Below are 24,524 nucleotides of genomic sequence, written 5' to 3'. Positions count from 1 at the left end.
AGAGATTTCATTATAAACAATCTGCTTAGTTACTTTCATTTCATACTCTGAAAATTAAGCTATAGATTAAAATGGTTTTCATTTGTTATAAAAAGCTAATACTACTGCCATGGTAGCCGCTTTGTTACATGGTAGAGACAGTTGCTATAAAGAATTAATACTTCCCTGTGAAAATGAGATTCTCGCCCTGTGGGAATAATTATGTGGAGTATTGAAGACATATTTAAGAAGCCTTTTGTTTAGCTGCAGCATAATCCCAGGCCCAACTGCTTGGAGCTGGGACGGGCTGCAGGAGCTGCAGCCAATGCCACCCAAAGAAACGTGAAGCTACAGCCTCCAGCCTCCAAATTCCCAGGATGGTGTTCTCATTCTATTAAACCCAATAACAAAACTTCCTTTGGCTTCCATAAAGCCTGTGTTCCCTGTTTCTTCAGGACAAATTGTCTTCTCTGTTCTACTTGCAATTCCTAGTGGTACTGTGAGACCTGGGGACTCATAGACAAATTGAATTTGAACAATGTTTGTATGCAGTATTCAATGACTGGTGCAATAAATATTTTATGGAGGAGTCTTGTTTGATTGGTATTGAAGCACTTTCAGCATGACATTTCTTAGAAAATGCCTTATAATCATCAATAATCGGAGAAAAACTTATCACTATTCCTGACATCCAGTAGTACTCACCAGCACAATCAAATCCACTTCCTCGGTAGCCCTGTTTACATTTGCATTTGAAGGATCCTTCGGTATTGAGGCACTCTGCATGGAGGTTACACCTGTGTGTATTTGCCACACATTCATTTACATCTAGGAAAGATATAAAGGCTTCAGTGAAATCTGTGTTGAAACCCAAGCTTCATGACAGCCTGTTTGTGCTGGCCATCTGTTTCCAAGTATTGTAAGTACTAGTGTTAGACCAAGTTGGTCCAGAGACCATTAGAGGCAGAAGAATTCACTCTAGCCTAATATCAGCTCCAACTACTGGCATTTGCATCCATGGAAAATGTAGAGCATTGCAGTAAAGGCAAAGTGAACGCAGTGGTTTTCTGACTGAGAACAGGACTCAGACTGTAGGTTGTACCCACTCTATTAACAAAATGCAAAAGGCCCCAAGAGAACGTGTGACATTGTCCTGGGTTCAGCAGTAGCAGTCACTTTTCTCCTTCTTGGTAGCTGGTGCAGTGCAGTGTTTTGACTTTCGGCTTGGGAACAGAGCTGATAGCGATGTTTTGTTTGGCCAAGGACTTTGTGAGCCTCCTGCTCTGCCAGGGAGGAGGGGAAACTGGGAGGAAGCAGAGATAGGACACCTGACCCAAACTGACCAAAGAGGTATTCCATACCACAGCACGTCATGCCCAGGATGTAACTGGGAGTTAGCTGGAAGGGCTGGGAGACTGCAGGGTTGGAGGAGGTATCGGTTGGTGCTTGGTCGGGCTGGGGGGGGCGAGTTATCAGTTGGCTGGTGGTGAGGTGATGTATTCTCTTCCCTTGTTATTTCCTTTATCATTATTATCGTTGGTGGTAGCAGTAGTGATCTGTGTTATACCTTAGTTACTAAACTGTTCTTATCTCAACCCGTGGGAGTTGCATTCTTTTTGATTCTCCTCTCCGTCCCTCCGGGAGTAGGGGGAGGGAAAGAAGGGGGGGAGTGAGTGAATGAGTTACCTGACTGGGTTTAAACCACGACAGACAACAATTAAAGAAGCATTCACAAATCTTTCTCATTCTTTCATTCACTCCAGAAGAAATTCAGTGGAAAGTAACCTTGAGCATGATACTGAGATCTTCTCTCTGCCTGTAACATTCCAGCATACATATATATGATGCTGTATGAAAAAGTATAATCAAGAAAAATTCAATAAGAAACACTACATTCAACTGACAGGAAAATGTACAGGAGTCAAGAGTAACTGACTGTTCTCCTTTTCCCTTATTGTTACACCACAAAGATGTTTCTGATTTCTCCCACAAGAGGGAGCCACGTTGGTGCACACCTCTTGCATTTTATCCAGATTGCTTCATTTTTGTCAGCTAACAGGTCTTCTCACAATGTAAGTCAGCTAGGAGGCAATTAGCAGGAAGACTGACTCGAAAATAGGGTACGTCTGAGAGCAAGATTCAGGTTTGCAGATAAAATCCTGACTACTGAGACCTGTCCAGTTTTTCCCTCATGCATACATATTGCATGAAAAAGTGAGTATCTTTTCTACTCTAAGGCTTTCAGGGTTTGTGTACAACAGGAAATGCAAACTTGAGTCTCTAAAACCTGCCTTATGATCTCTCTCCCACCCTGAAGTCCCAACACCAAGCAAATATAACCAAAACTCATGAATTCTGTTTTGTATGGACTTCTCCAACCCTTTCAGTGGAGTCAACTGCTTGAACAATACTGATGCAGTAATTTGTATTATGTTGGTTTTCCACCTTTCAGCTAACAGATTGAAATAGGAGTAAAAGGTGCTTTGACATTTGTTTTAACAGCTGGGCATGTCAAGATAACTTTTTGCCTGTATTTATTTTTGTTTGGGAGAAACCTAGGCATGCAACAGAGACCTGAAAAGCAATTAAAACCTACTCTTTTCATACTTTCTTGGGTTTAAGTGCTCTACTCTCCATCCAAACAACTGCTTTTATAGTCATGAAGGCACTTGATTCACATTCCTCATTAATGACACAAAATAAAACAAACAAACAAACAAACCCCCCACAAAAAAACCACCCAAACCACTGTGGGATCGCTCATTCATCACAGATTGAATGCTGAGAGGACGAAAAATGGCTCTTTAACTAAACCTGTACCAGAAGTAGCACTTCTTTGTGGTCAAATAACTTGCTATTAGACCTTCCACATGTTCGCTTGGTACAAGGAGGCAATATCATTTGCAAGTGCCCGTAATTAGGTTTTCACTAAGAGAAAACCCAGAAAAAACTTCGAAGTGCCATCAAGAATATTATTAGTGAGACATCTCTTATCCATTTTTAAGGCAGTATCCCCAGACTATGCCAACATGCTTCAGGCAATGCCAGGAAAGATGCATGGTGTGAGAATGCAAAAGACTGAAAAGGGAAAATTCATGGGCTAAATCTTACCTACACAGTCATAACGGCCACTGACATATTTCAGTTCATAACCAAGCTGGCACTTGCAGTAGTAGCTTCCAAACGTGTTGATGCATCTGCGGTTGCGAGAGCAGACAGCTTTGCCAGTGGAGCATTCATCAATGTCTAGAGAAGGAGAAGGGATGTTCAGATCCACAGGAAGGTAAAATTGGAAAGAATGAACTAGTTGGGAAATGGGAATGGTTTGGTCTTGGATATCACAAGTCGTTTAAAAACTAAGTCCTATAATTTCACACTCAGGGATGGCTTCTGCATGTGCTCGTATGAACGAGGCAGCAAAATGTGAAATAACTTACAGAAGATTTTGAGACCTGGCACGGTAAAAGCTAGGGTAACTGGCTCTGGAAATGCAGTTCACTGGGGACAATTATTTGCCCTGAAGTCATGGAGCAGGGTGGGGAGGAACTCCAGGAATCCCGTTCTTTCCGAAAGAAAGGAAATATCAGAGAATAGTTTAAGAGAAAGCCCCAGAAACAGGAATCTGAGAGCATCAGCAGCTCTTCTACTGAATCTCTGCACCTCGCCTTGCTGAACTAACTTAAGACATACCAGTTTTCCCATAGAGAAGAAGCCGAAAGTGAGCTCTCTAACCATACCAATGCATGTCCTTCCATTTGGTCCTAGCTGAAGGCCACTCGATGGACAAAGACACTGCACCTCTCCTTTGACTTCTTCACATCCATATTGGCAGTTCACCATGGCACATGTCCTAGAACCTGAAAATAGTATTTAACATAACAAAAAGAGCAAAATTCTAGGCTAGGATCAGGCACTTATATTAGATCTGGGTGAACGCAGAAAATTAATTAGAACAACAAAATTCCATTCATCACAAATCAAGCTGTTTATACATCGATGCATTGGCAATTCGGGAGTCCATAAGATAGTCTTACATCCCCCTTCACTTTTTTCTTTCCTTATCCCCCTTATTCCTTCTTTTTCATTTGATCCCAGTTCTGTGACTTCCTACTAGTACCTTTTAGATTCAGAGACAGAACTGATGAAAGTAGAAAAGGTGTTTTTTCCATTTTCCATAGAAACAGTTATACCTTACAGAAAACTGTTATTCATTAGTGAAATGTTTTTATTGTTTACCGTGAAATATGCTTCCAGTATAGAATTTGATTTTTAAAATTATTAAGCCTGATGGACTTAGAAACTGTGGCTTATTTTGACACTTTATGGGACAAATATTTGAATCTAATGAGGCACTAGCCAGAACAGAAGTCTTGGTTGCCATAGCTTGGTTAAGAGTCTGAATTATTTGAGATGATTCTTGATTAGCATCTGAATAGAAGTGTAGGCGGCCAGGTCCTGTCTGAAAGACTTATGCAAGATTAGAAAACTAGGAGAAATGCAGAGTTTGGGTGATTTTGTCTTAGATACTAACCTCCTAAGTGTTAAACAATGGTTCTCTGTGGCCCAAAGCCACATTCTTCTGATATGCTTCTTCTAGCTCCCTGGTCCCTTGCCATGGTTGCAGATAAGCCTGACTGCTCAGACAAGGTGGACTTCATCTTGCTAAGGAGACTTACATCATGATGAATTTAATCGGAAAGAAAAAATATGCTCAAAATGTTGGCCTGAATCAAATGATGAAAATGATACAGTTGGTTAAACAACCTAGCGTTTAAACTGAGCACAAGCTTAAGTTAGCATCAAGTTAAAAGGGAGGCTACTAAATTCAATCAAAAATAACTTCTACTTGAGCAAATAATTTTCATCATCAAAAACTTTCATAATCACAGTTTCTGCTGAAGAAAATAAAGGCTCTTTGGAACTAGAAGATGGCAGATGGGTTGGGTTAATGAAGCACAGCTTAATGTACATTTCTTCCTTCCTTAACTAGAGCTGTGAAGAATGAAAACTTCCCTTCTATGGGAAACTTGGTTAGCCCCCTGAAATTTGGTTTCATTTTGTGTTTCCATGTGCCAAAGTGAAAGGGAAGCTTTAGGGCTCAGAGCTTCTCAAACCATTTTTTCATACATAGTTGACACTGTTCACCACTGCCACTGAGAAATCCAGCATTTTGTGCTGCCTTAAGCAAGGGATGGTGCAACTGCCCATTTGGTACAAATGCAGAGTTTCTTAAATAGGAATTGAGTCCTGAACTATGACTGGCTTAAAACTAGTTCAGCAAAAATGGTAATTTATAGACTGGATCTAATCTTCTGACTTAGTTCAGAAGTATGGCTGCAGCAAGCGTTTGTGTGCAGAGGAGTGGGATGGAGGGATGGATGGGACAAAGCTTCTGCTGGGCTCCACGGATAGTTTCTTTCAGCTGCAGTTCTGCCTCCTGCCAACTTCAGCTGTTCATGAGACAGTGGCCTTCCTGATAACTGCTTGGCAATGACGGCAGAAGATACACAAGTCATCTTGGATGAAACAAAAGGGATATATATCCATTTCTTAAGGATCTCAGTATGCTGCAGCTGTTGTCTACTGTGATGCAGGGAAGGAAATCCCCCAAAGGCTCTGGCCCCAGCCACCTTTGGTGGTAATTTCAGTCTCTCTGCGATAAGAGAGAGAGAATAGGAGCTCTGGCTTTCCTTCCTGTCCCGGAGCTGTAGACGCCACACTCCTGCACGTGTTTGCCAAAGCTGGATATTTTTCCAGTTATCCCAAGACTGGCAGCAAACTCCTCAGATGGACACCCTGCCCAGTGAATGGTTGTCTCCAAGGTCTGGAAATCAAAGGTTTTCAGAGTTTATGGTTTTCTGTCATATACATGGGATAGATGGTGCTGCACCCCATACAGCTAGGTCCACTGGTACAGGACAGACCTTTCAAGCAGATTGTTCCACTGGTCAGACAAACTAGCTTCCTTGTCCAACTGATGCATCTGCTTCAGACCACTGGACTCCATAAAGGTGTGCCACCATGTTCCTTATGGTTTTACGAAATTCAAAGCCAAAATACCTGTATGGAACAGCTCAGGTGAAGAAAAGTATTTTCTACAAAAAAAACAGTGTCGTTGAAAAATAAGACTCTTCCTCCGGTCTGAAAAATCAGGTTGGCTAAGAAAGCAGAATGTTTTCCATTATATGATAGCTTAAAGACAAATAGGTAGAAATACAGTTTAGATAAGTCTTAGCTCAAGGAACAAGTGTTTGCAAGAAGCTGGTAACAACTATGGGAAACATTTCAACACACAGATAAAATAAATTGGTCAGGGAGCACAGAAAGGTAAAGTAAGGCATAATGGCATGAAATTCAGCACAGTAAAAAGTAGTCTAGATTGGTGCTTTGCTTGGATAGATTCATGCACCCTTATTCAATAGATGAACTGGCAGAACTATGCACCAAGATTATACTAGCTACCCTTCATTTGAATTAATGCTGTCAAAGATTTTTACTTCTAGCAGGACCAAAATACAAGGTTACTTTTTCTATGTACTGCCAAATATAAAGCCTCTGTCAGTTGCTGACAGTACCAGAAAGCTGGGGCAAAGACTGTATCCTAAATAAGCTAAGTTCATTCATCACAAGAAGAAAATCTGCTGGGATCAAATGTGATTAGATGCTTTTGGTGTGCCTGTCCTATCAGCTTTATTACTTACTTGCACATGTGCCATCTGGCATAAGCATGTACCCGTTGAGACAATAGCACTTATAGCTGCCATGTGTATTCATACATCTGTGTTCACAGGCACGTGGTTTCAGTCCGCATTCATTCAGATCTGCAGAAACCATTGGAACAAAGTGAGTGCTGGGTTTGTATATTCATGCATATAGGTGGATAATACTGCCTAATGCCTTGAATTCCCCACAGTAAAATTGCCTGGACTGAATACAAGCCAGCCTCTTTCAAGACGAGAGCTTAGCAAACCATCTGGCTGAAAAACTGCTAGCAAAACTAACACACACGGCCTCCTATACCTGAAAAACTAATGCAAACTCTGGCCACATCTGGCAGCTCATTAGGGAGAGATGGAGGGGTGGGGAGAGAATTGCAGTTAGTCTCTTTTCTGGGAGTTATTTTTCTGGATTTCCCTGATTCTAGCTGGAGATTTTAGCCCTCCACTTGACCTCTGTACTAAAAAGGAAAAAATACGAGATGAAGAGCAGCAAATCAGCTTGAGATAAAGTGAAACAAAGATTTTTTTTCTCCTTTTCTTTTTTTTCTTCTCTGAGATGCACGTTGACACCAACATTATCAGTAGCATAAATGAAATACAATATATGGTAAGAATTGTGTGACTTTAAGAATAAAAGGACAAATTTCAAAAATCTCAAAATCCTGTGTATAAAAGCATCCTAAATCCTTCCTAATATCCAGGATTTAAAAGGCTTTGCACAAACTAAATTAATTTCAATTTCCCAGTAGCTGTCCTTCACAGGGAGAAAACTAGAATCCTGAAAAGTAATTTGTGTGGTATAGGCAGAGCAGTGCTGACAATGTTATAGACCCTATGATAAGGGGGCAATATCTGCGCTTGTGATTTCTGTGAACTGACACCTCTACCTCTTGTATTTTGAAACCGGACTAGCAAGCAGATGGAACCCATTAGCAGAATGCACCAGCACACATAGCCTCTTAAACATGTGTTTAAGGACACATTTGACAAATAATATAATTTCAGTAAAGATGCAAGTCCGTCAGCAGGCTGAACTTATGTAGCTCCACTTCTAAATGGGAGCAGCATCTCTTTGCATGTCTATGTGCCCAGCAGGCTACAGAAAGAACTCCAAACCATTGCAAGCATAAGCAAGTATAACTGTGGGGGTTATACACATGCAGAAGTGTTTGTTACAGCTCTGTCCAGGGAAGAAAAGTAGGGTTTCATTCTATCACTTGGACGTAAGGTCTGTTTGAGAAAGTACAACCTATCAGCGTGCAAATCCTATTGGACTTTCATGCTATTGTGGTTGCACTAAATAACTGAGACTCTCTTAACAAAGAAACTAGAGAGCAAACTAGGGAAATAAAAGTTATTCTGCTTAGGCCATACATTTTCAAAAGTGCTTGGCTGCATCCACCTTGCACAATGCACAGTAATGCACAGATAGCACACAGAGCTCTAAAAGACAACCTATGGAGATAAGGCTAATTTAGCTCAGACTTGGTGGCAGACTAATACAGTCCCCTTATCTCTGTTATTTTAGTTAGCTCATGTTAAGCTTGTTCAGCAAGACATTCTGCTGTACTGGCAGACCAAGGCTGCATCTGCCAGTAAATTTAAAGTTGCTCTGAGCATTCCTGGCCACTGGAACATAACCACTTATAGGGCTATACTATTGAAATAGCTCTGGGACATTTCTGGCCTGTGCCAGCCATCACTTTGCTAAAAAATTCTTGGCTGTGCTTCAGAAGGTAAAACAGCCCAGGGAGCTAACAGGCAATTTGCACATGTAGGTCTGTGCGGTGCTTCCACCAAACATCAGACTCTGCATCTGCTGCAAGTACACAGAACTGATCCGCTTGTCTATGGAAGACATAAGAAATGAAGCTGGATTTACTGCACAGATAACACCTAGAAGCTGGAGGCTTCTCTGCCTCCTTTCAGTGATATTTAAGCTGTGAAATAATTTTGAGTCTGGGTTTAGAGGCTGAACTTGTATACCTACACATCTATTTCACACAACCACAGCTGCTGTTCCATTTTCCTCCCTAGTGGTACTGAGGAATTGACTTCTTTCCCTGTGAGCAGCATCAAAAGTGCAAAAGATGACATTTTACAAAATACTTATAGCATCTTTATAGCATCTTGTTTGAGAGATACTTTGTAATAAATGGGTTGGTTTGATTCTAAAAGACGGGTATGTAGTAGATGTCAGTGCAGTGGTTTTGAGCAAAAGCTGCAGGTGCTAATGGAAGTAGCAAAGACAGACCAACCCGTTTGTGTGGCCTTTATGTCATGCTTCCCTCACAGCCCCTGCAGTTCACCCATCTCCACTGCAGTAGGATGCCCTCTCCATGCACAGTGACCTGCTCCTTTCATAGGATCCAATACAGGGGTCTCATATACTGGAACAGGAAAAAAAGGCCGAGTTCCCATCAATATGTTGGCTGAAATATTTCCATGTCTAATTGCACGTTTATGGTGGGGAATGTGATGCATTCGAAGTTTCTGAATATGCAATTCTAAAAACTCCCAATTCTGGTTCTCAGAAATACCAATCAAGATATGCAAACAGATGGATTGGCCCAGGCAGCTTGAGAAATTACATATCCAGCACATAATTGCATGTCTTTCTGATGAGAAGCTTAGTTAAGAAAATAACATGGGTTGCTGGTTAAGAAAACAACATTGGTTCTGGATTTGACTTCCATCTTATTTTATAATTTTCTATATAACTTCTCCATGCCTCAATCCTCTGCTATAACGACATTTTGCCCCTGTCATTAGCCCGCAGGAGATACAGGATACAGGTTCAAACTTCTGTGTGCTGAAGGGAGGCCCAGAGCTTGCCCGGGATGCCGGAGATGCAAGAACCTTAAACTCTAAGTTCCTCTATGTAAACAAGAAAATATTTTGGTTTACAATTTTGGAAGATGAGACAATCGCCAGTACAAGATAAGGAGACAGAACATCAACAGTTTGCTTTCTGGAGTAATACCCCCATGTGCACAAACCTTGATTACAGGTTTTCCCGGTAAATCCAAGGAAACATTTACATTTGTTTGGTCCTATGCACTCGCCGTACTTGCAGCCATGTCCACAGATAGCTGGCGAAGTCAGGCAGAGAAAAGAAAGAGAAAGAGTTAGAAACACTCTATTTGAGAACTTTTGCCCTGCCTAGTTGCCCAAAAACTTGTTGCACAAGTTCAGCATCCTCCATACCTCTCTGTCTAGTTTGGACATGGTAGCTGCTGATCAGCATTTTATTTCTGCTTGAGAAATGTGACACTAACACAGATTGCGTGTGGGGGGTCTTTTCCAGGTTTGTAAAGACACAGTGAAGATGGGACTCCGTTTAGCTCTCTCCCTCATGTTTTTCTGCCATGATTATGATTCACATTTAGTTTTTACTCTTGCCTTTTTCCTATTTTAAGAAGCCGATATGAGAAGCAGCTGGCCAGCAGCTTTACTCGCTACACCTGGCATCTGGAGTAGGGAAGAAGCAACAGCACTCTCCTGCCAAAGGTGACACATTATCCTACAGCAGTTTTCCAGTCTTAGGCCTCCTCAGCTGCATCTGAGGAATATGTCCATCCCATGTTGGAACATCCAAAGCACATCTGTTAAATGACCAAGCAAATGTCTTTACCACACATACCAATACATATAATTACATCAGGTTAACAATGATTCGAGAGGGCTATGGTTAGCCTGGGTACATTAAAAAGTAAAAATTTTCTAACTCAGCCCTCTGGACCATTTGTCAGAAATTAAGTGCTGACTTTTATAAGGTTTAAGGCTCCTGAAGTCAATGTGATTGTCAACATGAGTTTTATTCAGGAAAAGCAAACCAAACATGCATTTTAATCAGGACTAGCTCTGGAAAAACAGCAAAAAAGTATGCACCAGGCTTCACGTCTTGCTACCCTGTGTAACTAAGCTGTTGTGCAAACTATAGGAAGTAGAAAAGTCATAGTGCTATTTATTGTGTAGTAAAATTCATACTTCTGGATTCCACTACATTTTCTACATTTAAAGATTCAGTCAGAATCCACTAACTACTAACTGATCCACTAACTCTGGAGATTCAGGCTTTTTAAACACTACCTCTATCCCTGAATGCAAAGTAACATGCTGCAAGACCAGCTGAGTGTTAGCACTGAAGCAGACAACACTGCTGCATCTGGATTTACAATGCAGAATTACATTATAGCTAGTTTAAAGTAATCTGTCAAAAAAAAAAAAAAGAATCTTAAAAGCTTATAAAAAATGTATTTTAGTATGAAAGAAACCTATTGCTTTAAACCAAGACAACCTTATGCACTGGCTGGTCAAAGCTGCAGTTGTCAGTTGTTCCTACAGGTATTTATCGCCGTTAAAGCAAAGGTGCTATTAAGCAATGCAGAAGTATTAATGAAAGTATTAGTTACATTTTTCTTTTTTTTTTAACTGACATGCTATATACATACAGAGCAGAGACATTTTGGCATTTTTCCCTTTTAGATACCACTATGTAGATTTTCAGCAATGAATAACTAAGCTTTATTCAAATTCACCAGATATACAATGCCGAATATTCCGGGACAACAGGCGCACCATCTGAAAAAGGTTCCTAAAACATGTATTTTGTGATTTTGTTGCATTTTACCCAAGCACAGCAAGAGAGAGATTCCACATCACCTTATCCTTGGGATCTATAAACCTTTCACAAATTAGAAATGTTTTAAGAGTCACTGACTCTTCATTAAGCCAGCAATCCACAGCCCAGGATGCTGGCCAGCTCACCAAGCCAAAGACAGGCGCACTTACTGCTTTGGATTTCTTTATATTTTTAAAAGGGTAAAACTCCCTGGTTCTCAGAGGCTGTGTACTCTGAAGGTAAAGGATACCATCCAAGAGAAAAACATTTTTAGGAGTCCATATATAGCATCAGAAAGCACTGCATTTTTGGTACTTAGCAGCTGTAATGGTATAGGCGCTGACCAGGGCTGTGCAGGGAGTGAGAACAGATGGTCCCTTTTGGACCTAAGAATTTTTAAATACATCTTTTATGGTTTGGTGTTATTTACACAAAGCTCTGCTTTTTTGAGGGGATGGTCTCTCAGACATATTTTATATACTTTGTTACAGTTAAGAGACTTTACTCCTCAGAAGGTTTCTTTCTGTAACTTCTGTCAGACATATATGAAATATCCTTATTAGTACTAAATACACAGTGATGAAGAGGAAACAAGCATAAAGTGTTAATGTTACCTTCACAATGTCCTTTGTTGTTCTTTTTCCAGCCATAGCAGCAATCCAGCCTGGAACCATAGCGACACACGCCCGGCTGGCTCACAGCCACCTGTTGCCCATGAGCTGTTGAGCTGCGTAAGGAAGGATAAACACTAGCTCCAGCAGGCAAATGCACTTTAATCCATTGCTCCGTATACTCTGTTGTACATTTCCCTTATATTTTATCCACCATCAGGCATTTTCATTTCACCAAGCCTAGAGCACTGTTCCTAGACAGGAATGCAAAGTTACATTTGGTTGGATAACAGGGGAGATGGGAAAGTTTCACCTGCAGTAAATGACCCATGCAACGTAAATCCTTTCTAATGAGGAACATGTCAAAGGCAAAAAGGACAGCCAGGTCTCCTGCTAGAATGAATCATTTTTAGTATCAGTCAGTGAAGTGAAAGGGGCTGCTTCAGCTTGCATCACGTGAAGAATCTGATCAAATATATAGTACCATACCTGACAGTGCTATTGCTTTGGATGATGAAATACTGATTCTGCAGAAAAACAGCTTTCTGAATATCAGCCAGCCCCATAAAAAGCTAGTGATTTGCAGACTCATATGTGCAAATTAATTGCAGAAGTTCAGACAGTCCTGTGAATTCTGGTTGCACATTTCTTAACATCCATGATGAAGAAATATGATTTATATATGATCATAAAAGCTACAAAGAATTACCTGTTTTACAGAGAATTGTAATTCAGCTCAAACTCAAGCTCAACGTCACCTGCCAATGTGAGTCTGCAGGCCAGAAAGCCAACCATATGCTGCACCAAAAGGAGCATGACCAGCAGGCTGAGATTCTGCTCCTCTACTCTGCTCTACCTGGAGTACTGTGTCCAGCTCTGGGGCCACCAGCATAAGAAGGATGTGGATCTGCTTGAGCAGCATCATGAAGATGGTCAGAGGGCTGAAGCCCCTCTCCTGTGAAAAGAGGCTTAGAGAGCTGGGGTTGTTCAGCCTGGAGAAGAGAAGGCTCCAGGCAGACTTTATAGTAGCTTTCCAGTACCTAAAGGGAGCCTACAATAGAGAGGAGCTTTTTACAAGGGCATGTAGTGATAGGACAAGGGGGGAATGGCTTTAAACTGAAAGAGGGCAGATATAGGTTAGATGCCAAGAAGAAATTATTTACTGTGAGGATGGTGAGGCACTGGAATATATTTCCCAAAGAAGCTGTGGCAGCCCCATCCCTGGCAGTGTTCAAGGCCAGGATGGATGGAGCTTTGAGCAACCTGGTTTACTGGAAGGTGTCTCTGCCCATGGCAAGGGGTTGGAACTGAATGATCTTGAACATCCCTTCCAACCTAAACTATTCTATTATTCTACGAAACCAAAAGCTGAGAGGGGATCTGATTGCTTCCTATTACATGTTGGGCAGCTCTGAAAGAGAAGAGAGCTTGTTAAGAGAAAGGCCAATTTATATCAATTCGATCTTGTGCTATTGTCCATTAATACTCTGAGGGAGATACAAGAGTATGAACACAGACACAAGAGGGGTGAGAATCTTAAAAAGCACTGAAGAGCCAGGAGAAAACTCCTACCTAATTTTAGGATACATGGTCTCTTTCATGAACTGAGAAAGATCTACTGTTACTTGTAATCATACAAACATAGGTATGAAGTTATGTGTAATGAAGTTATGTCCCATTTATTTAGCTGCTGAAAACAATTGTTCCTATAGAGAGGATAGTAGCATGAGCAGCAGCCAGACTAAATTGGGTGTGTTATGTGAGGACAGACCTTAAACTTCTATACAGGACCTTTGACTTCTTGCAGTGATTTAGTCAATCTGACGTTAAAAGAAAGAAAACATGTAGTTATGATGAAACTTGTACAGAAAGTCTGCTTGCTCCACGGATCAATTGGCTAGCTAGATCTTTCAGTGGAGGTTGACTGACAGAGTAGGACTGATATCCCCAATAGCTTAAATACATAAACAACTGCAAAGGAAAATATTACAAGTACAGTAATGAGTGAAAGAGGGTGAATAAAGCACACCTGGATGCTGGGACTTGCTTGTACAGCAGAATCTCCCTGCCACCCCCTAAAGCCCTTTTTTGTTGTTTCATTCTATAAAATAAGAAAACAGCTCTACATTGCATCATTTTCTCAAAACTAGTTCATGGCCTAGGCCAAATCCACGCTACTAGAAATGTCTGTATACCAGTGGGCAGTCAAAAATTGGAGATATAATAACTCTGCTGGTAGCTGTGCTGGATTGTAATCCTTGTTAGCAGCCATTTTACCAGTAACAACTAAAATAAAAAAGCAAAAATCTCAATAGTGGAAAAAGTCACTTGTCATGTTCTCCTGACCAGTGATCACGAGCAGTGTAAGCCCTGCCTGAACTGAGTTATATGACAGAGGATGAGCGAGCAAATCTTCAAAAAGCCTGATTTAACCAGGTAGGCAGCTAACAGTCAGGTCTGGTTTGAGTTAATACAGTTGTTTCTTTGCAGGTCCTATTAATGTTCTGTATTCCATCCTTTACTGAAGTTTTCTCTGGAAAGAAGCATCTAGGAGCTTTTTTCGTCTTCTTTTTTTCCTTCAAGATACAGCTGCTGAATAGATTTAGTGCACTGTTTCCATAAGGTCTCTACAGGACACTACCGGTCAGCTCTTGTGCACACAATAGCTGCCTGCTACAGGGATGGTGTGGGGAGGGAAGGTCTCATTTATGTTATTAGCAGTTTCCAGTTAACTTCAAAGACAGCATATTATCCCTTACTTTAGGTTTCTTCTAAACAAATTCTGGACATTGTTGCTAGCAAAAAACCAACTAGCACCAAGTCTAAAATTTTGATCTACTGGTATACCCAGAAGGACAAAAAGTTGGTATCTCACAATTTAACAGTTTGAAAGAAATTCCTAAAACCTCTATGAGTGTATGCCATACAGAGATGCATTTGAACACTTTGCCAAAAAAAGGCATTGTGTGTGTGTGATTGTTGTGTTGGCTGTTTTTTGTTTTGTTTGTTCCTACATAAATTTATTTGAAGGGAGACTTCCTTCTAGAAAAAAAAAATCACCTACATTCATATTAGATAAAGCCAAACAGGTGTCACATATAATCTTTTAAAAGCTGCCTTAGATATGCCTGCAGCCAGCTTCAGACACAAAGGAAGTTTAGTTTGGGCTTGCAAAAGTTCCTTCTTTAAGGCTTCATTTGCCCACCAAACTCCTTAAAGGAAGTGCTTATAGCAGAAGAGTTTAAAGTTCAGGCATGAAAGCTTAAGAGACAAAAACAATAATTAATTTGTTCTTTCAAAATTTATTCAAATTCTATCTCCTGGTCTTTTTTCTTAACTATTCAGAGCAGACAGGATTTCTTTGTGCTCTTAAATTAGAAACCCTTGTCATCCAAGAGTGCAACCAAGATCAAGATTTTTCAATCTCTTTTCCCTTCGTACCAATAGGAAAGGCAGAGTGACAGTCTTGGTGGAAGACAGAGATGCCACCCACCATCATCCAACATCAATTTGGACAAGACAGGCTCTAGAGCAAACAGTCTCAGGTGGGTTGTAGGTTTCCTGACTTACTGTGAATTAACATTTTTACCAGACACATGGCTCTTGGTTTCAGCTTACTCCAGGCCATAGTTTTTTTTTTTTCCTCTGGAAGAGATAATGCTTTCGTTTTGCAGTTTTACACCTCTCAAAGTGCTTCAAATGCAAATACACAACACGGAGAAATAACTAACACAAGAATTTAACAGAGCTCTGCTTTGAGAACAAGTGTGTTTTCTCTAAAAGCAGGTCTGGAGTTGATAAACCCACAGCTCTGGAGGAGCTGACCACTTGGTAGCCCTGCATGTGCTGTACCAGCACTCTGCCACTTGTTGATTACAAACATTCCCATTCACAGATGTGATAAGAAATAAACCACACAACATCTTGAAGGCTTCGTCCCCAGGTGCTGTTTTTCCAGTGCCCGGTGTTCTTATTTTAATAGCTACTCCCTTGCTGCAGCACTTGTCACCTTTTATTTGCTGCTGGAGAGCTAGGAGAGGAAACACTGGAATGCCTTGATCTGGAGCAAAAGTCTTTAATTACTCTCTCTCAAGATCTCAATCTGTTTCCAGAGTGCACCTGCCTCTGCAGAACACAACTGCCACAGAAGAATGATTTTAAAGCATTTATTTCTACAAGCAAACAAAAGACTAGCGCAGCCCACACCTTTCCATAGGCAGTAGAAGCTGTCTTATTTGGATCATTGTTTCAAGGCCAGGTTGGATGGGGCGTTGAGCAACCTGTTCTAGCGGAAGGTGTCCTCGCCTGTGGCAGGGGTATTGGAACTGGATGATCCAAACCATTCTGGCATTCTATGATTTTCATTGCTGCACTGCATTTACCATTTCCCCCCTCAGTAAAACAGCCCCTGTGATCGGCTGTGATCCCTGCATGGGAGCGGCACACACACACAACCAGCAGAGCCTTCGCCGTTCAGCACCACGGAGCTGGGCGCCCTGCCAGCCGCCCTACGCGGCGCTGCGGGCAGGGGCCCGCCGTACCGGCTCACACCAAAGCACCAGCGGGCGAGCACGGCAGCCCGGGACCGGCCACCAGCGGAGCCGCCGGCCGAGGACCAGGACCCAGCCCCAAGAGAAGGGCATCTACCCCTTGCCCTCTTCCTCCCTCCTCCCCGCCGCGCCGTCCTTGCTCACCTGCCCGCGGCGACCAGAGAGGCGGCGAGGAGGGCGGCGAGCAGGGCACTCCCTGGCGCCGGCACCATCGCCCAGCCGCGGGGAGCCGGAGCCGGCCCCGGCCCCGAGGCGGTGAGGCAGCGGTTTGCTGGCCCTTGGCGCCGGGGCGAGAGGAGCGGAGAGCGGGCTGCCGACGGGACCAGGCTGTTTAACAGGGCGGGGAGGGGCGGAGAGGGGCCGCCTCCGGCCGCGATCGTACCGCACCTCCCGCACGCCGCGGGTTGGGGGGGGGGGGGCAGCTGCCGTCGGTGGGAGGCGAGGGGAAGCAGGACCGGGCTGGGGGAGTTTCTTCCCAGCCGGGAAGAGGGCAGGCTGCTGCGCGGGTACAGGGCACCGGCATGGGGCCCCAGCCGTGTCCCCTTGGGAAAGGCATGGCAGCCCTGCGGGCGGCACGGCCCCCGGCCCCGTCTCGAGGCTCGGCGCGGCCGGTGCTGCAGGCTTGATCCCTGCAATAGCTGGCGGCGTCCCTCAGGCTCTGCCCCGCAGGCACCCACCCTCCGCCGTGGCAGCCCTGCGAGGGGTGCGGAAACCCGGTAAACAACGGGTTTTCAGGGGTTGCCGTTCAGCTGCAGGGTATTCCGTGGACAAACTCCGCTTTAGCTCCTAAGGCAACTGACCCTGCGCTAAAGTTTCGTTTAAGCCGTAACGCTAATCGGTTATGTTACTTCTTGCCGGCTGGTCCTTCAGCTTTAGTGTTGCTGTCGCGGTATGTGAACTACCTCACCCCTTGTATATCCTCCTAGGGTAATGCTTGCTCTTCGGGGGTGCTTGATTTCATATTAAGTATTTTTTTTTTTTTATTTTCAAGATCAACTAAGAATTCTATGTCTTGCAGTGATGGAAAAAGTTGGTTAAGATGTGACTGATGTTTGCCAGCAAATTAAGATATTCTCTGTGCCATACTGGTCAGTTATGTTCTGCCAGTGTTACGTCCCTTGTTGCCTTCTTCATACTGTAAAAGCACCCAACAGGAGAAGGATATGTCTGGTCTTTCTTCCTCTCCTTCCTTCCTTCCTTCCTTCCTTCCTTCCTTCCTTCCTTCCTTCCTTCCTTCCTTCCTTCCTTCCTTCCTTCCTTCCTTCCTTCCTTCCTTCCTTCCTTCCTTCCTTCCTTCCTTCCTTCCTTCCTTCCTTCCTTCCTTCCTTCCTTCCTTCCTTCCTTCCTTCCTTCCTTCCTTCCTTCCTTTTTTCCTCTCTCCCTCCCTCCCTCCTTCCCTCCCTCCCTCCCTCCCTCCCTCCCTCCCTTCCTTCCTTCCTTCCTTCCTTCCTTCCTTCCTTCCTTCCTTCCTTTTAGTTTTGGCAATAAAAGATACTGTGTCAAAAAGCATTGACTCTGTTCCCAATTTCCCGGTACATCCATGAACAATTTTCTCAATCCCAAGATCTGGACAGTTGTTTCTGTTGAAACCCTGATGTGCTGAGCATACGGAGAGGGCAGCCAGATTCAGCAGAGACAGCATAGCACCTGCACAAAGCAGAGGCTATTTAGTCAGATTTACTGTTCTTATCAAAAGTATCTGGGCCCTGCATTCTGAGCCCATTTGTAGTTGGACACATCCAGAATTAGACCACAGAGTGTAAAAGAGCAGCTGTTATAAAGGCCAGCTTGATGGAAAGTCACTGAGTAATCACAAGGAAGCAGTAATTCAGAATTCCCAAGTGCTAACAGTACATATCCAATGTAGTTGATTCAGAAAGCAGAAGGATTTTAGAAGTAGTGTTGAAACCTGGAGAGCGGCTTTTTACAAAGGCCTGTAGTGACAGGACAAGGCTTTCAGCTGACAGAGGGTGGGCTTAGATTAGACATGAAGGTGGTGAGGCACTGGCACAGGCTGCTCAGAGAAGCTGTGAATGCCCCATGGAAGTGTTCCAAGGCTAGGTTCCCTGGAAGTGTTCCAAGGCTGGGTTAGATGGAGCTTTGAGCAACCTGGTCTAGTGGGAAGTGTCCCAGCCCATGGCAGGGGGTTGAAACTAAATGGTCTCTAAGGTCCGTTAATCACTATTCCGTGATTCTGTGAAACAAATCTGAATATTGAAGTTGAGAGAATTCTGACCTACAGTGGTAATTCTGGAATAAAAGTATGCACCACTACCACCAGCCAGTGTTGTTAGCTGGGTGAATTTCTTACGAAATACCTCCAATATCCTCAAGTGCTAAAATAAAATAGGGAAAGCTTTTGTCACTCCTGTTTGTATTTGAATCAACCACCCCCTCAGTCATGTCATAGACTCCTGTGAGCATAAGGTCAGTCCTGGGACATTGCTGGGAGTTTGAAGTTTTCCTTTTTTTGACAGAAGGGAAAGCTGAGGAATAAGTGACTTCTCTGGGATCACCCAGGAAGTCTGTGGTAAAGGCAGGAAAGGAAAACAGGACTTCTCGCAAGGTTACTTGCCAAGGGTCACTCAGTGCAGCACGGATCAACAAGCATACCTCAGCAGATGGGCAGATGTTTGACACCGTGCCACTAGCTGTCTGTGATCCACATCTAAGAATGCCGCAGGAGAGTGTTTGTGCACTGGCATTTTAAACTCAACATTTTAAGCGCAAGCCTTTCCCATCTTTTTCTTCTGTCATCTTTGCCGTAAGAATGGGAACGTCCAGGAAGCCCGGGATGGCAACTGTTTCAGTCACTCCTGCTTAATCCTCTGCAATATCCACGCCTGCCCCCAAGAGAGGTATTTGAAGTAGCAGTGCCTATTTGCGTCAGTCTAAAATCTCTGCAGAAAGGTTGTCCAGGAGTTTCCACTATGTTTGTATCAAAACATTTTGAATAAGATAATTTTTTCAGTGGTCCTAAAACAATCAGACGTTGCCCATCCACTCTTGGTTTTAAGCCTGTGATCTGCTGCTGATTTCCTCAGACTCCTGACACTAGAGGTGTATGTCACCTTGGAGAGTGGAGCAGTACAAAGTTGGAGTTACCAAAAGATGGCAAATTTAGTCCCAGGACTCAAATAACATCTAACTTAAAAAAGCAATGTGCAATGCCGATTATGTGCTGTACAGGTTGGTAAAGACACTTTACGTTTTTCTGGCTGCTGGACACAAAAGCAATTGCTGGTTTGCAGCTGCTCTGCTGTCTTTCTGAAATACAGTAGTACCTTGAGACTCTCCAGCTCTCTTCATTAGACTTGTTTTCATGTACAGGAGAAGTAACCTCTTGATTTTAGTTAAATTAGCGCCATGTAGAAAATATTCCGATTACTTAGGTCTGCATTCAAAAATGCACTTTTCATTATGTATATTTACTCCAAAAAATAGATATGATTATATCATTTGATGCTGGGCTTGCCATTAAAATACTGCTTGGTTGCAAAGACAAGTTTTACTGGTCAGAAGAGAATTCAGTTCTGAACTATAGTGCATGTATCCTGATTCAAACTATACTTATCTCCTCAAAAATCTTTTTGCAGAAAGAGTAACTTGTGGATAGATAATAAAATGATGACCTGAAACTATCCTTCATTTAGAACAGTAATTAGAGAACAAGAGCAATGGATTTCACAGAGCATGCTTATATTTGCTAGGATATTCATATTTGTAGTCTTTAGGTTTTCAAGCCTGTAAAACAGGACACATATATTCACACTTACTTACCATTTTAATTAGGTTTTGTTTTAACCATCCCAAAAGTTACATGTATCTATGCACAGAAGAGGTCAAGGGTCCAACTATAGCCTCACCTGGTCATAACGGGACTGAAAACTGTGGGAAATCAGTGTGAGCCACATTGCATTTTTTTTTTTCTCAGATGTAACCCTCTTGTCTTTCATGCTAAATGTGTTTCACAGCTCCAGGTGAATGGTAGTGACAGCAAACAGAAAGAAAACACAAAAACGGAAAATGAAAACTGAAGTGCATAATTTTTAGAAAGTGAAATTATTTTTGAGGGTCTTTTATGACTGTCAGTATTCCTGCAATTTTTACACCAGGATTTAAATGTCTTTCATGTGACTGCTTCCTTTCCTATAGCCTCTGAATCCAGATTCTGGGTGGAAAAGTGATTTCTTCAGCTTGATACATCCAGATAACTAAGACCTTGAATATTCTCATGCACTTCAGTCTCCTCATGGCACATTATTCAAAATGGTGGGAAATCCAACAAATTTGTATTTGCTTGGTTTTTTTCTATTTTTCCTACTTGAAACTTCCCTTCTGAAAGTTACTGAGGAACTGCTCTGTAGACTCATGGACCCCGGAGCTCCTGTGCATAGGCGGAGATTAAGTTTCCGCAGCATGCTGAGGGTACATGAAGTACAGGCGCTGATGTGACTCTGGCTGTACCATGGTTTACTATGCTTTCTCCTCTGAGGCAGTAGTGTTCATAATGGGGTGGAAGGGTGGGATGGAAGGTGACTTACTGAGCCTATGGAACTGCTGAGTTAGGTTTGCCCCTTTCTTTCCCACACTTCAAATATCCCTTAAAATAGAATGGAAGTCATTACATTTTCAAATTAAACCTTGAACTCTGAAAAGTGCTGCCAGTCCTGTGTGAAGAACCCAGTACCAAGAATCTACTACATAACGTCCCCCATATGAGCCCTTGTTTCCCACCCAATCTATTTTAATTGATACCCATGCAATCCATATATGTATCAGGGATTGTCATTTCGAGCAACTTTATGAATGAATGTAATATGAGCCCACCGTGTGGATTTTACTGAGGAGTTTTATAACTTCCTGGGTTTTAACATGATTTTCTTCAGTTTCAGGTCTCCTGCCAAAAAATTTGACATTTTTTCTCCTATTATTTCTCCACATACTAAAACATAAATCTTTTGCTACTTGACTACATTGGCATGTAACAAAAATAATTCAGTAACTGTTGATACTCTTTTGTATAACTTAAAATCAGTAATGAATCTTACTATTTTTCTCTTAGGGTTCTTTGAATGAAACCTTCTCTTCAGATAAGATGTATGGAAAAGTCTTTTAAATTACATCTTCTCATATTTACCTGACATTTTAGTGAAACATGCCAGTGGCCACAAGGCACCCAGGATGACAGGAGTGAGAAGAATGGGGCAACTGGACTTGGCATTTGCAGGAGGAAGCCAGGGGTCTAAAGATTTTTCTTTGTGTGTAGTTTTTGAAATGACTGTACATAGCTTGACAGAACTTCTATTTTTGTGAGCTAGGATGAAGAGCTACTTTGCAGAATTCATCAAGCCCCCTCTGCATGTTAAAGTACTCAGCTCCTAGAACAGATATTTTCTCAAGTTGCAGATGAGGTTAGATGTAGGATGAATGAAGGTTTATATCTGTCAAAACAGTGAAATCCCTTTAGTCAATTGAGATAATTCTGTTACGTGTAAAGACCATCTGCTTATGTGGATGGCTATCTAAATAGCTTTGGACAGAAACTTCTCTCTATAGCAGCATAAGTCCATTTTGAGAGTGGCCAGAAACTGATTTCCCCACACAAAGGTCTATTATTGTTTTTGAGATTCTTCACGGTTTCACAACACAAAGGCATTTGGTTCTGTATTCTCAGCTGACATACGGTTGTAGTTACAATGATAACTGCCAAGACTATACTTCTGTTACCATGTGAGTTGCAGGTTCTTTCTGTGTCTTATTATTGGGATCAGGTGTTGGTTCTGTTACCATGTGAGTTGCAGGTTCTTTCTGTGTCTTATTATTGGGATCAGGTGTTGGTTTAGGATTCTAATTTTTCTTACACTGGAAATACCAATTTTCTCATCTCTAATAAGGTGTCACAAAGGACCGAAGAAGTTGAAATGGAAATGCTTTAGCTAAGACATTTACGTTAATCTTTGGATAGAGTGAAAAATAGGACAGAGCAGACTGAAATATTGCTATAATAGCAATCCTGACTGTGTCCCTTTTTTAGGTAACTAAAGTTTCCATTTCTATTGCCAAGTAGTTTCAGATCAAGTAATTTTATACAGTTTTCGTGTGGTAAACAGGGGAATAAAAGCAAACAATTTCTTGTTCCCATGAATCATTCTATCAGCTTTAATGGACCATTTCAAAACACTAAAAAGTCATGAATGGAACTTCTGAATTGGGTTAGAATCATGATTATAAAATGAATTGTGCTTTTTTTTTTTTTTTTTGGCTGGTTGAGAGTCAGAAATCATTCATTTAGTATTGCTTTAGGCTATCTTGAGAAAAAAAAATATTTAGCTCGAATTTGAAATTCTTGCAGTTTTATAGCTAGGATCTGTGACTTTAGGAAAACAGTCAAATACCCAAATATGGATTTATGATATGTGGTAATATTGCTTCACTGAAACTATATGCATGAGGAAGAGCTGGCATACTAGATTGCTAAAGGTAAAGCACCAGTATTAACAAATCTCTGCCACCTTGAAAATTTAGTTGAAGCCTCAACTTTATTTTCTAGCTGAAATTATAAAATATCCCTCAAAGTTGGCTGTTTGTATCCTTTGATATTTGATAACATTTTTCAGGTTGCTACCATGGTTAAACTCAACCCTGTAGTCCATGCGTCCATGGGTCCTGCTGAAATCCATCCACGGGTCCTGAAGGAGCTGGCAAATGAAGTTGCTAAGCCACTGGCCATCACATTTGAAAAATCATGGCAGTCAGGTGAAGTTCCCAACGACTGGAAAAAGGGAAATATAACCCCCATTTTCAAGAAGGGGAAAATGAATGACCCGGTGAACTATAGACCAGTCAGTCTCACCTCTGTGCCTGGCAAAATCTTGGAGCAGATTCTTCTAGAAGGCATGCTAAGGCACATGAAAAACAACAAGGTGCTTGGTGACAGCCAGCATGGCTTCACTAAGGGGAAATCCTGCCTGATCATTTTGGTGGCCTTCTATGATGGGGCTACAGAACTGATGGACAGGGGTAGAGCAGCTGATGTCATCTACCTGGACTTGTGCAAAGCATTTGACACTGTCCCACACGACATCCTTGTCTCTAAATTGGAGAGACATCAATTTGATGGATGGACCACTCAGTGGATAAAGAACTGGCTGGATGGCCACACACAAAGAGTTGTGGTCAATGGCTCAATGTCCGGCTGGAGACCAGTAACGAGTGGTGTCCTTCAGGGATCGGTGTTGGGACCGGTCTTGTTCAACATCTTTGTCTCTGACATGGACAGTGGGATTGAGTGCGCCCTCAGCAAGTTTGCCGATGACACCAAGCTGTGTGGTTCGGTTGATACGCTGGAGGGAAGGAATGCCATCAAGAGGGACCTTGGCAGACTTGTGAGGTGGGCTGATGCCAACCTTATGAAGTTTAACCATGTCAAGTGCAAGGTCCTAAACCTGGATCAGAGCAATCCCAGGCACAGCTACAGGTTGGGCAGAGAAGAGATTCAGAGCAGCCCTGCGGAGAAGGACTTGGGGGTGCTGGTCAATGAGAAAATGAACATGAGCCGGCTTCAGTGTGCGCTCGCAGCCCAGAAAGCCAACCGTATCCTGGGCTGCATCACAAGGAGCGTGACCAGCAGGTCGAAGGAGGTGATCCTGCCCCTCTACTCTGCTCTTGTGAGACCTCCCCTGGAGTATTGTGTGCAGTTCTGGTGTCCTCAACATAAAAAGGACATGGAACTGTTGGAACAAGTCCAGAGGAGGGCCACGAGGATGATCAGGGGACTGGAGCACCTCCCGTATGAAGACAGACTGAGAAAGTTGTGTCTGTTCAACCTGAAGAAGAGAAGGCTGCGTGGAGACCTCATAGCAGCCTTCCAGTATCTGAAGGGGGCCTATAGTGATGCTGGGGAGGGACTCTTCATTAGGGATTGTAGTGACAGGACAAGGGGTAACGGGTTCAAACTTAAACAGGGGAAGTGTAGACTGGATATAAGGAGGAAATTCTTTCCTGTTAGGGTGGTGAGGCACTGGAATAGGTTGCCCAG

The 24,524-nt window shown here is 42.5% G+C and overlaps 1 protein-coding gene across 2 annotated transcripts in view; it reads right to left on the bottom strand.

The window, feature by feature from the left end:
• EGFL6 (EGF like domain multiple 6) overlaps window positions 1–16,787 on the bottom strand; it is a 38,239-nt gene extending 21,452 nt beyond the window's left edge. For both annotated transcript variants that reach the window (XM_061459923.1, XM_061459924.1), the window contains exons 1-7: window positions 16,628–16,787; window positions 11,937–12,049; window positions 9,698–9,790; window positions 6,681–6,800; window positions 3,717–3,836; window positions 3,091–3,225; window positions 685–807 (exon numbers count right to left, since the gene is read on the bottom strand). In XM_061459923.1, coding sequence (XP_061315907.1) covers window positions 685–807; window positions 3,091–3,225; window positions 3,717–3,836; window positions 6,681–6,800; window positions 9,698–9,790; window positions 11,937–12,049; window positions 16,628–16,695 — 772 coding nt within the window. In that variant the 5' untranslated portion in view covers window positions 16,696–16,787. The remainder of the gene's footprint in view (window positions 1–684; window positions 808–3,090; window positions 3,226–3,716; window positions 3,837–6,680; window positions 6,801–9,697; window positions 9,791–11,936; window positions 12,050–16,627) is intronic.
• Between the last annotated feature and the right edge of the window lie 7,737 nt (window positions 16,788–24,524).

Source organism: Pezoporus flaviventris, unplaced genomic scaffold, assembly GCF_033815535.1.
Source record: "Pezoporus flaviventris isolate CSIRO_AGI_PZ_B2104156 unplaced genomic scaffold, CSIRO_AGI_Pfla_v1 ptg000030l, whole genome shotgun sequence".
Classification (NCBI taxonomy): Eukaryota; Metazoa; Chordata; class Aves; order Psittaciformes; family Psittacidae; genus Pezoporus; species Pezoporus flaviventris.
The sequence above is the reverse complement of the archived record's forward strand: the minus strand, read 5'-3'. Positions and strand labels throughout refer to the sequence as shown.